Genomic DNA, 12,305 nt, shown 5'->3' on the forward strand with positions numbered 1-12,305 from the left:
TTATTAATAATAAATAATAATAATATAAAGTCGATAATGTAAGTCAAAGATGTTATATGGTTTCTGTTTTTCGCGCCATTTTCATTAAAGAGCACTAAAATTTTTTATGAATTCAATATCTTATAGATGAGCTTAGATATGACATAAGCGACATCTATTAATGAATAGCTGAACCAAATATGAGTAAAAAAAATCAACACTAGTGACATCTATGGTTAAATAGTAAAATGACGTCTCTTGAAAGCGTGTCCTTATGTGATAGATGGCGCTTATAAAAATAATACATTTAGATATACTAGTTTTGAAATTAAAATCAACTTATAAAGTTATAAAGAGTTATTTATTTGTCTTTACTAAATAAACAAACACATAAAACAAAAGAGTTTTATTTTATAAAACAAATGATCATAATTCCACTTTTACATATTTTTTCCTTTTCGTTATAGAAATATTCAGATTGTCTGGCTTCCAATTCTCCTCCACTATTCGTTCTTCTATAATTCTTTTATAAACTAGTGCTGATAATCTTGCTTTTCTTGTTTTTTCCTTAGAATCGAAGTTCACTTCATATAATCCGAAACGTTCGCTGCAAAATTGCATAAATTATATGATTTGTTATGCTAAAATACAACTAGTGACGTAGCTAGCATAAGTCAATATGTTACGGTACACCAGGACCCCTGAGGCTGAGGAGGACCCTAGGGGCAACGTATTAATAATAAGAGAATTGATAAGAATTATTTATTAATGGATTATATTGGCATAATAGCAATGACATGTACCAAACTAAGTATTGTATAATATTTTACGCTCGTAGATACAGAAAAAAGCAGAAAAGAAACAAAAACGACAACGTCACACCGGGGCCTTTATCCGCCTAGTTACACCAATAAATGAAAAGTCACTAAAAATCAGCTTACATAAGTAACTTCACGTAGATATTATTTAATTAACGAATAAGTATATGTTGTAACTAACATTATTTTGAGTTTAAATTGTAACGTGTTTATATATGTATGTGTATCTTCATGTACATATGGAATTTTAATGAACCTCTTTTAAATAGTCTTTAGTCAATTTAATTAGATGTTGATCTTACAAGTTGCAAATGTCAAGTGAGTTATACATAATGAATGTTATATAAAAAGTGTTACGTCTGATGGCAAACGTCAAGTAAATACACACATTCTACGTCTTGCTTGAGTTTTGGTACTTGGCGTTTACAGTATGTGTATTTGTTTTATGATAGATAGAAATTATGTCAAAAAATGGCACTACGAAGTTGACGAAAGAGAGCTAAATACATTTATTCCTATGTCCGCCCAATAAAAAGATATATTAAAACTCCCTAATCTTATGTATTATTTCTATTTTATTATTAATGATGACCTGTTCTCAATTTTTACAAATATATATTTGTTACGCTATCGTTCTATGACACTTAGTGTTGGGATCTTTTTTTTATAGTATATGGGGCAGCTGATGGTAAGTGTTCATTAACGCTCATAGACATTGGCATTGTAAGAAATGTTAACCATCGCTTACATCGCCAATGCGCCACGAACCTTAAGAACTAAGATGTTATGTTCCTTGTGCCTGTAATTACACTGGCTCGGTCACCCTTCAAACCGGAACACAACAATACCAAGTACTGCTGTTTTGCGGTAGAATATCTGATGAGTGGGTGGTACCTACCCAGACGAGCTTGCACAATGCCCTACGACCAGTAAATTGATGTATGGAATGTATTCCCTGCGAATGGATCAGTCGAATGAAAAAATAGCTTCTACTAAGTGGGTAGAAGCTATTTTACTTTTTTACCATATCTGCTGTACAATAAAGTGTGTCATTATTATTATTACCTGGAACCAGCCGTCCACTCGATATTGTCCATCAAACTCCATGCCGTGTAACCCTTCACATCAGTTCCGTCTTCAATGGCGAAGAGGAGGGCGTTGAAATAGTCCCTCAAGATTTTAACTCTAGAGGAATCCTTCAGACCCCTCATTGTAGACCAGCCGTGTTCCGTGATGAACACAGGCGGGTAGTCGTAGACTTTGTTGATGTGGATACTCATCTTGTAAAGCCCGTAGGGCGCGCTCTGTAAAACCATAATCATATTTATCTTGCATTAAATGTTTTTTTTTGTAAATTTTGCCAATTAAACTTGAATATGCATACAGTATTGACTTACTGATTGTTTGAACCTTGGTTGCACATAAAAATAATAAAATTAACAATATTTTGTTTATAAAGGCCCTAAAAAGGCTTTCTTAAAGTCCCCAGTAGAGATGGCCCAGTGGTAAGAGCGCGTGAATCTTAACCGATGATCGTAGGTTCAAACCCGGGCAAGAACCACTGAAATTTCATGTGATTATAATTCATCTCGTGCTTGACGGTGAAGAAAAACCTGCATGTGTCTAATTTCACTGAAATTCTGCCACATATGTATTCCATCTAACCGAATTGGAGCAGCATGGTGGAATAAGCTCCAAAACCTTCTCCTCAAAAAGGGGAAGAGGCCTTAGCCCAGCAGTGGGACATTTACAGGCTGTCACTGTCAGTCCCCAGTAAATTATCTACATAACACTATTGTCACGTATGAACTGAGTGATTCAGGCAGGTTCTAGATATATATAGGAAAATCGTAAAGCTTAAAGTAACTTTACCCTTAACCAACTCGATTGAGAAGTTTTCCATTCCGATCTTTGGCTGAGTTCAACGCCCATGTCGTCATCGATAGAGGGAGATGGAAAACGTTTCTCTGCTTTCTTCACCAATGTCGTCGTGTAATGGTTCGCTCCCAAGAAATCTGCTGAACCTGTTGTTGAGAAGTTTGAATATTTGATGAATTCTTGCAACTTAAAGAACGGCCTCTTGTTGTGTAATGAAAGTCTTACCCTTTAAAAGAATTATCTCATCTGAACTAAATTCAGGCAGCCTAGACTTACGGTAACCCTGTTCAAGACTTCTTTGTAAAACTCTCTTTTTCACTACAGCTGGAAAATCCCCTTCTTTCGACCAAATCGGATTCATGTATAAGCCGATCTGTAAAGCAATAAATTCGTTCAGTAAGCGAATAGTTCAAAATGTATCAAGTAAATTATGATTGAATGAAGTTGTTGTATTAACCATTCCTAACATTGCCAATGCGCCACCAAGCTTAGGAACGAAGATGTTATGTCCATTGTGCCTCTAGTTATACTGGCTCATTCACGGAACGCAACAATATAAGTATTGCTGTTTAGCGGTAGAATATCTGATGAGTGGGTGCTACCAGACGGGCTTGCACAAAGCCCTACCACCTAGGATGCTATCAAAGCCCTATTAAGATCTACAGACATTGTAGCTAATGCAACTCACGATGGGTCAAGGTGAGTAGGGCTGTGATTAGAAAGTCGGAGTCTCGACCATGATCTCCTTGATTTCTTAATTAATCAAAGTACAAGCAGAATTTTTGGATTGAATACAGTTGTTTTAAGTTACTTTGTAGATTTATTTATTCATTACTTATAGCACAACATATAAATAACATAACAGAAATAGGAAACAATTAAACAACAAATGGCGCGCAAAGACGGTCTTCTCGCTTATATCTCTCACAGGCAGCATTTGGTGTAAGATGAAATTTTATTGCTGATAAATGCTATTGTTATAATTGAATTGCTATTAATAGAAAACACCATTTAAAATAATATTTTGGTTTCACGTTTTACATAATAATATTAAAAACAAACATATTTTCTTATAATATTAACTTTTTCTGATGGTAGGGCTTTGTGCAAGCTCCTCTGGGTAGGTACCACCGACTCATCAGATATTCGACGGAAAAACAGCAGTACTTGGTATTGTTGTGTTCCGGTTTGAAGGGTGAGAGAGCCAGTGTAATTACGGGCACAAGGGACACAACATCTTAGTTCCCAAGGTTGGTGGCGCATTGGCGATCTAAGCAATAGTTAAGTTTTTCTTGTAATGACAATGTCTATAGGCGTTGGTGACCACTTACCATCAGGTGGCATATGTCCTACCTATGCTATAAAAATAGTAATAATATGATAATCAATACTACTCTAATAATTACACTAAAACAAAATAACTATAGATTTTTTTATTATTAAATCCGATTACATTTATCTCTGCTGATATAAAAATATCGTAAAGTATTTCAAGCGTTAATTTAATCTGTTATTATATTAAAAGATAACTCACCGTGAACTCTCTGTATAAATCAGTCGATTCAATATTTTCAGTTTTATTATCGTATGAGTCAGCCCAGTTTACCGATAGAGATATCCCCACGGAACCTAAATAAAACGTAATGACGAATTCATATTAACATAAAAATTTCATTGTTACAACTATATTTAAGACCAATATTTTTTTTATGAAATGTTATTTTTTTTTCTTTTCATATGCAGACTTGCCAACTAAAGCTATAAAGGTAAGCCTAAAGACAATTATAATAATAATAATGTCCTCCAGACCGATTTCGATCACGGCGGCCAATGTCATGAGTATGCGTAGTTGACTAATCTAGTCAACTACGCAGGAGATATTATAGTGCACAAGTGTGTAAGCAACTTTCCTTACTCTCATAATCCGATAGGACGGCAATCCGACACGAACGGAAAGAGTTCAGGCGCAGGACGAACGGCTTTACGTGCTTTCCGAGGCACGGGAGTGTACACCATTCCTACTTCCAGACTCCGGGCTGCTACTGAGAATTTTCTGACAGAAAAACCCAATAACTTCTATTTGACTTATTGAATAGTGTTTTTAATATACAAATAAATAAAATGGAAGTATATGTCTATAATTTCAAATCACTTCCTTTATTTAAGTTATTGTTTTTATTTTTCTGTCTATCGTTCTGTCTGTCTGTTTGTTCGGGGCAATTTTCAGAACGTCTAAAGATACAAATGTAAATAGGTTATTGGAGTATTAAAGGTAGTATTTATTCCCTGGGTCTACCTACCATTTAGTCCCAATTTCATAAAAAAATTATCAAAGGTAAAAGAAACTTACATTACATACCCTATTTATTTGTTAACCGCCATTGTAAGGATAATAGCACAATTATAATCATAGGAAACATTTTTACAATGTTTCGAAATACAAATTTAAAGCGGGTAAAACCGCGTGGCATACCTAGTTAATAATATAATAGTAATATTGACATACCTTTATATTTAGCTTTATATTCCTCCTCATACAGTCGATACGCTTTCGCATGCGCCAACAGAACATTCTTAATACACAAATAATCCCCAACACCACTGGATCCAACCGCGGGAGCAAATTCGATCCCACCATAACCATCCACACATATGGAGTTGGGTTGGTTAATCGTTATCCAATATTTGACCTTGGCGCCAAACTTTTCGAATACAACCCTAGCGTAATCTTCGAACCATTCGACGGAGAGAGGGTTGGCCCAACCACCCAAATCTTGGAGGGTTTGCGGCAAATCGAAGTGAAATAACGTGATCATTGGTTTTATATCGTATTTCAGGAGTTCGTCTATTAAATTGTCGTAATATTCCAAACCTTTTTCATTAATTTCGTTCGAGAAACCTAGAATATACAATAAACATAAGACACGCGTAAAAACATTCATACAAAATACAATACAAGTAACATTTACAAAACGTCAAGGTGAAGCCAACATTTGGAAATAGTTTTTCTCGGTAATGATTGCAAAGTGGCTCTTATATATTAATTTGAGTTTATACAAGTAAGTGAGTGAAGTCATCATGGCGTAGATGTACCAATGCAACCGAGACGTTTGCACAGGGCCCCCGATTCATGGGAGCCTTAGCAAGCCACATACTTTTTCGAAAAGGGCCCTCATAGATGCTTAAAAAATACTTCACATCCAACGTTTGACTTGAAATAAAAGCAATAAGAGTACATAAAGACATACATAATTAACTGATAAATTAGCAAAGCCTTATTTAAATATATAAATACATATTTACCAGTCGGCAGAATTCTGCTCCATGATATGGAAAATCTATAATGATCAACTCCCAATTCCCGCAACATCTCCACGTCCCTCTGGTACTTGTGGTAGGAGTCACAGGCAACATCACCATTCCTACCGTCCGCTACCACACCCGGGTGCTCGTGTAGGAATCTGTCCCATATATTTTCGCCTTTGTCTGTTTATACGTAAATTTTTGTTAATAATAATCATTGCTGAACACTGAATTTTGGTGTATACATAGAAATTCGAATATTTTTTTATATATATTGAGCAAATTGGATAAGTATCAAGTTTATAATTACTTGTATGTATAATTATAGTATTAGTACATACAAACGTGTTATTAGAAGTAGTTATTTAATTATTATTATATTTTAATTTCAGACTTAGAACTATATACAAATACTTGGAAAAAACAGGAGTAAAAAAAACTTTCAAAAAAACTTCACAATAGTAAGCAGCTCATGACATAGTTATATGCAGCCGGATCTTTGATAACTAAAAGGAATGATCATATGAACACAGCTAAACAATTTTTCAAAGATCTCTACGCTAAACTACAACCCCAGAATGACACGATCTCAGGTCACATGACAGGCAATGAGGACCCAGTATTGCCTTTTTTGGAATGCGAGATAGAACTATCTATTAAGAGATTAAAAACCGATAAAAGTCCAGGTCCAGATGGCATGACAAATGACTTGATTATCGCCGGTAAAGACCACTCAATACGACAACTTACTACGCTGTTCAATCTTATATTAGAAAAGAAAATTATTCCAAAACAGTGGTCGTGTTTAGAAATATTACTTATATTCAAAAAGTAGACCCTAAATTAATTACTAATTATTGCCCTGTCGCTATAAATTATTTAGTTCGACATTGCTCCGGAGAATCTCAGCGTTAATCGATGAGAACTATCTAACTCACCTTAGATGTGCAGACGATATAGTTGTGTTATCGGAAGATCCTATGCAATTACAACACATGCTACAATCACTCAGATATCAGCTATCTCGCTTTAAGGTGGGTTTCGAGATAAACCAAGAAAAAACTAAGCTTATGACCAACAGAAACAAGATCTCTATTTCGTTTGAATCAGTTCCTACAGAATATGTGGACGACTACATCTACCTATTAGTCGTATAAGTAGGAGGCCTTAGCCCAGCAGTGGGACATTAACAGGCTGTTACTGTACTGTTACTGTACATCTACCTTGGCCACTTGGTATCATTTAAAGAGTGCACCAGTAAAAAGTTAGACAGAAGAATACAAAGCACATGGAATAAATACTGGGCTATGAAGGGGATATTCAAAGGAAAGTTACCAACAAGATCAACAGTACAGTAACAGCCTGTTAATGTCCCACTGCTGGGCTAAGGCCTCCTCTCCCTTTTAAGGAGAAGGTTTGGAGCTTATTCCACCACGCTGCTCCAATGCGGGTTGGTAGAATACACATGTGGCATTATTTCAATGAAATTAGACACATGCAGGTTTCCTCACGATGTTTTCCTTCACCGTCAAGCACGAGATGAATTATAAACACAAATTAAGCACATGAAAATTCAGTGGTGCTTGCCCGGGTTTGAACCCACGATCATCGGTTAAGATTCACGCGTTCTAACCACTAGGCCATCTCGGCTTTTTCAAGATCAAATCAGATCAAAAACCAAAGCAATGAACATATACTTAATGCCTTGTCTCAAATACGCCTATCAGACATGGCCGCTAACCAGAGATATAACATGAAAAAAATTAGGATCTACCAGCGCGCCATATAACGAAGCTTTATGAACATAAAATTAAGAGATAGAATAGAGAATAAGAAAATAAGGAAAATTACCAAAGCAAGAGATGTCATAAAACAAATACTAGAACTCAAATGGAAATGGGCAGGACATTTACAAAGACTGGACTCTAACAGATGGACTCAAGTGGCGACCAACTAGACACCCAGAGATAAAAACGAAGGAGAGGTAGGCCCCTGAAAAGATGGAATGATGACATCATCAAAATAGCTGGAAATCTTTGGCCTAGGATAACAAATCAGAGTAAGAGATGGAAGGAGTTGGAAGGCTTTTACCGCAAACGGTGGTCATTACACCGACGAGGAGTAAATAACATTACTAATATAGGATATAAGTACAATAATACTAACCAACTAACAAAACTTCAATTATTGTTATTTAAATAGTCAGTGTTTGGAACAAATAAAAGCTTTTTTATTTTATTTTTATATTTTAATTTACTTATGTGGGAAAAGCGTTTTACAAAATGACCGCTTCTCAAGTATAGGCACTTACAAGTGACTGCGTATGTGTATGTAATCACAACTACACTTAGCCAATCAAAATAAAATATCTTGAATCTTTATATTTTTAATTCCATATCATTATTATCAATTATACTTTAATTTGAATTAAAAAAATAAATAAACTGATTATAGAAATGAAATAGTAGTAAATATTTCGCCAATCAAAGACAAAACGTTGTCTATATTGATAAATGTGTGTAGTTCATGAAAAATTTTTTCAAACTGTACAGTACAGTAACAGCCTGTTAATGTCCCATTGCTGAGCTAAGGCCTCCTCTTCCTTTTGAGGGGAAGGTTTGAAGCTTATTCCACCATGCTGCTCCAATGAGGGTTGGTAGAATACACATATGGCATAATTTCAATGAAATTAGACACATGCAGGTTTCCTCACGATGTTTTCCGTCACCGTCAAGCACGAGATGAATTATAAACATAAATTAATCACATGAAAATTCAGTGGTGCTTGCCCGGGTCTGAACCCACCATCATCGGTTAAGATTCACGCGCTTTTACCACTGAACCATCTCTGCTGGGGACTTTAAGAAAGGCTATCTCGGCTATGATTTTCAAAAGTCTTGCCAATTAACATTTTACAAATATTCCGCCTCACTTATAAACGTTATTTGGCAGGCTATTAGTTAAACAGTGCTGTGTCTTCTTCTTTCAAATGTCAAATCAATAATGAGAGAAAGTGCCAAATCGGTTTTAACTTGGCAATGTTTATAAGTTAGGCTAATTATTTTAAAATGATTTTTCTTTTCTATCTAAAGTTCAACATCTCACCGTCAACATCCCAGCCTCCCTCCACTTGATACGCAGACGTCGCTGCACCAAATAAGAAGTTATCTCGAAATCTCCTCACTTTCGTGTCTGTCCAGCCATTTATACCTGAAACACTGCCATGTACTGCTCAGAAAAGGTGTCTGGTATAAAAAAGGTAGATAGGTAGTATTTATCCTTCCTTAGGGTTCAAGCTTGCTTCACGCCAAATTTCACCAGAATTGGTTCAGTGGTTTAACCGTGAAAGCGTTACTGGCAGCAAAGTATAAATTTAGTTTGACTCAACAGGCTCGAGGAATATAATATAATCTCGTTCGAATGCGTGCTTTTGCGCCAAACGTTTAAGACTTATTTTTATGGCACTCGAGTGAGTTCGCTAAGGTATTTTTAGTACGTACGTATAATAATTCGTGTATTGTATTTATATGTTCTATGTTAAAATATCTTAGTTTTAACTATGTATAAGGCCACTCTGTCACTTTGAGTAACTTGTAACGATAGACATGATATTTTAATAAATAAATGAATAATAATTAAATGTTTTTCCGTCACCACCAAATTTAAGATAAGCTACTAATTTAGACCTTTATACCAATAGACCACATTAGCTTTAAGGTATGCATTATGTAATACATAATATATGGAATATTTCTATAGTACTTGAAGGGCCGTAGGAGTGGTAAACAGCTTAATTTGTGTTTAAAATTCATCTCATTTTCGGCGCGAATGAAAACATCGAGAGGATACCTGGATTTTGTTTGGTAGCGATTAACGAACTTGAATGTTATCAATAATAGGAATAGATTGTTTAATCGAAATAAAAAGGAGAAGGAATACATATGTGTTTTTTTGTTAATATATTTGCTGCAATCGTACACACTTACTCAGCATAAAGTTTAACTGGTAGAGAATTCCTAGATGACGTTAGTAACACCGTCTATACCACGGAATAGTTTGCCTACAGAAAATTATATAATATAATAAGCAAACGAACAAATTAAATTGACTACGGTACCCAAAAAATTAACATAAGTTTAATTAATTTAATTTAACTTAATTAATAGTATAATTATAAAAAGATAAAAACATGTTTCATTACAAGAAACAGGTGACGATAAAACGAATAATTAATATATATAAAAAGTACATTGAATGTAAAAAAACTCCAATAATATTCTAAGCCTTCATAAAAACAAGGAGCCGACATGGCTCAGTGGTAAGAACAAGCAAACCGAAGGTGATTCATCACGTGTTCGACGGTAAAGGAAAACATGGTGAGGAAACCTGAATGTGTCGAGTGAAAAATTTACCGCATGTGTATCCACCAATCTGCATTGGAATAGCATGATGGAATAAACTACAATCCTTCCCTAAGAACAAGAGGCCCAGCAGACGGACATTTACAGACTATCAAAACATGACCCGACAATCAATTGTTATTCATAAATTATTAAATAATATATAATAACTCACCTCATTAAAACTAAAACCGCTGTAAACATTATGTCACGTCTATAATCCAGCTGTGAATGCAGAAACAGGTGATACATGTACGTAGATAATAATTAACTGATAATGATAGCGACACAGTGTAGCTATGAAGACACGAACGTATATGACATAAAATGACTGTGGACTGTTGCTATAAGGGCCGATATCAAACTTACTTATAATAACAAGAATAGAATCAATGAAAATATATAGGTTGTTTTTATTTTACTGTTGCTATAAAACTATTGTGTTGTTTATTTAATTTTTCACTATTTTCGTGTCAATTGTCAGATTTATCCGTTATAAAAACACACGTAGTTTTGTCGGGTACTGTCAGATCTAATCAAAGATATCAGGATGACAACATAGACATTTTAGTACTTCTTAATGAATTGACATATTCCTAACAGCTTTATATAACATATTATGTTAAGCGTAATTTTAGCACTAATATTGATTTGTAAAATAGCAATATGGGGCTTACTACAATCAAAAATGGGTTTTGGGTCATTTAGCACCAGCAATGCTATTCAGTAAGAACTCACTTCATTAAGCGCCCGTGAAATGCTAACAACCGACGTATGGTGATATACTATTCTGATGCGTAGTGTTATTATTATTATGGTCAATGTCGCATATCACTTTCTGACATTTCGACCGTTTTCTGCGTTGAGTTTCGAGTTTGTTCTTACAGAATAGTACTGGACACCGATATAACATTGCTATATTTAACAGCGTTCAACGTATGATTATATTAAGTATCGAAATATTAAAAAAAAGTTGGACTTAACAAGTTTAAGATATTTGGGTAACAGTACAGTGGTACTGCCTGCACAATGAGCTGAAATTCATTCTTAAATTTACAAAGAATAATTAAGGTACAAAATTTTGTAACGTGAAAAAAAAATGAAAATAATAAAATACATAATAGATAGAAAACTCATTGAAATGAGATCACACACCGAGCGGGCGTATAAGCAGTCTAGTAGGTCATGGTTATCTGATAGTAAGTCCAATTTATAAGCGAAATCACTGAAATAAGCGTTAATACTGTTACGTTTGTAAGTAACGTTATTTACTGGTGGTAGGGCTTTGTGCAAGCTCGTCTGGGTAGGTACCGCAAAACACCGGTTTGAAGGGTGAGTGAGCCAGTGTAATTACAGGCACAAGGGACATGACATCTTAGTTCCCAAGGTTGGTGGCGCATTGGCTATAAGCGATGGTTGACATTTCTTACAATGCCAATGTCTAAGGGCGTTTGGTGACCACTTACCATCAGGTGGCCCATATGCTCGTCCACCTTCCTATTCTATAAAAAAATAAATAATAATAATGGGTGCGATTAATTCCACTGGCTCACTCACCTTTCAAACGGGGACACATCATGGAAGTGCCACATGCACCGATGGCGTACATAGCCAAGGAGCGATGTCAAAAGTAATGTTTTAGCCTTAATAATTATGATAACGGAGACCAAAAAAACCCTGCATCATATAATAGCAATCACGCCGGTTAAGGAGTGTTTAGAATGTAAATAAAAAAAACGTAATATTTGTTATATAACATATTTTTAATTTTATAACTATAAACAATTAAGCGTCAATAGAGCAATGGTTTACGTGCTGCCTAGCGATGTAAAAGTCTCAGGTTCGATCCTGATTCTTGACCCCTTGGGCTATTGTCGTCTCCACTCCTAACACAAGCTTTACGCTTAATTGAAGGGGTAAATATACA

The 12,305-nt window shown here is 35.1% G+C and overlaps 1 protein-coding gene across 2 annotated transcripts; it reads right to left on the reverse strand.

Moving 5' to 3' along the window:
* Positions 1-370: 370 nt before the first annotated feature.
* On the reverse strand, positions 371-10,766 carry LOC126778155 (myrosinase 1-like). Of its 2 annotated transcripts, XM_050501592.1 has the most exons (10): positions 10,748-10,766; positions 10,554-10,603; positions 9,084-9,196; positions 5,979-6,161; positions 5,182-5,574; positions 4,210-4,304; positions 2,901-3,048; positions 2,670-2,821; positions 1,863-2,101; positions 371-586 (listed from the first exon to the last, which is right to left on the reverse strand). In XM_050501592.1, the coding sequence occupies exons 2-10, from the start codon at positions 10,580-10,582 to the stop codon at positions 406-408; spliced, it is 1,533 nt and encodes a 510-aa protein (XP_050357549.1). In that variant the 5' UTR covers positions 10,583-10,603; positions 10,748-10,766; the 3' UTR covers positions 371-405. The 2 variants fall into 2 exon arrangements, with proteins under 2 accessions (XP_050357549.1, XP_050357548.1); XM_050501591.1 differs by lacking the exon at positions 10,748-10,766 and having other exon boundaries at positions 10,554-10,721.
* Between the last annotated feature and the right edge of the window lie 1,539 nt (positions 10,767-12,305).

The sequence above is a fragment of the Nymphalis io genome, chromosome 25 (genome assembly GCF_905147045.1).
Source record: "Nymphalis io chromosome 25, ilAglIoxx1.1, whole genome shotgun sequence".
NCBI classification, from domain to species: Eukaryota; Metazoa; Arthropoda; class Insecta; order Lepidoptera; family Nymphalidae; genus Nymphalis; species Nymphalis io.

Excerpts from the sequence above, each read along its gene's own strand:
- LOC126778155 (XM_050501591.1), bottom strand. The coding sequence starts at position 10,630 with ATGTATCACCTGTTTCTGCATTCACAGCTGGATTATAGACGTGACATA. Across the intron at positions 4,305-5,181 it reads ATATAAAGCTAAATATAAAG|GTTCCGTGGGGATATCTCTA; the intron begins GTATGTCAATAT and ends CGTTTTATTTAG. Across the intron at positions 2,102-2,669 it reads CTCAATCGAGTTGGTTAAGG|AGCGCGCCCTACGGGCTTTA; the intron begins GTAAAGTTACTT and ends ATGGTTTTACAG.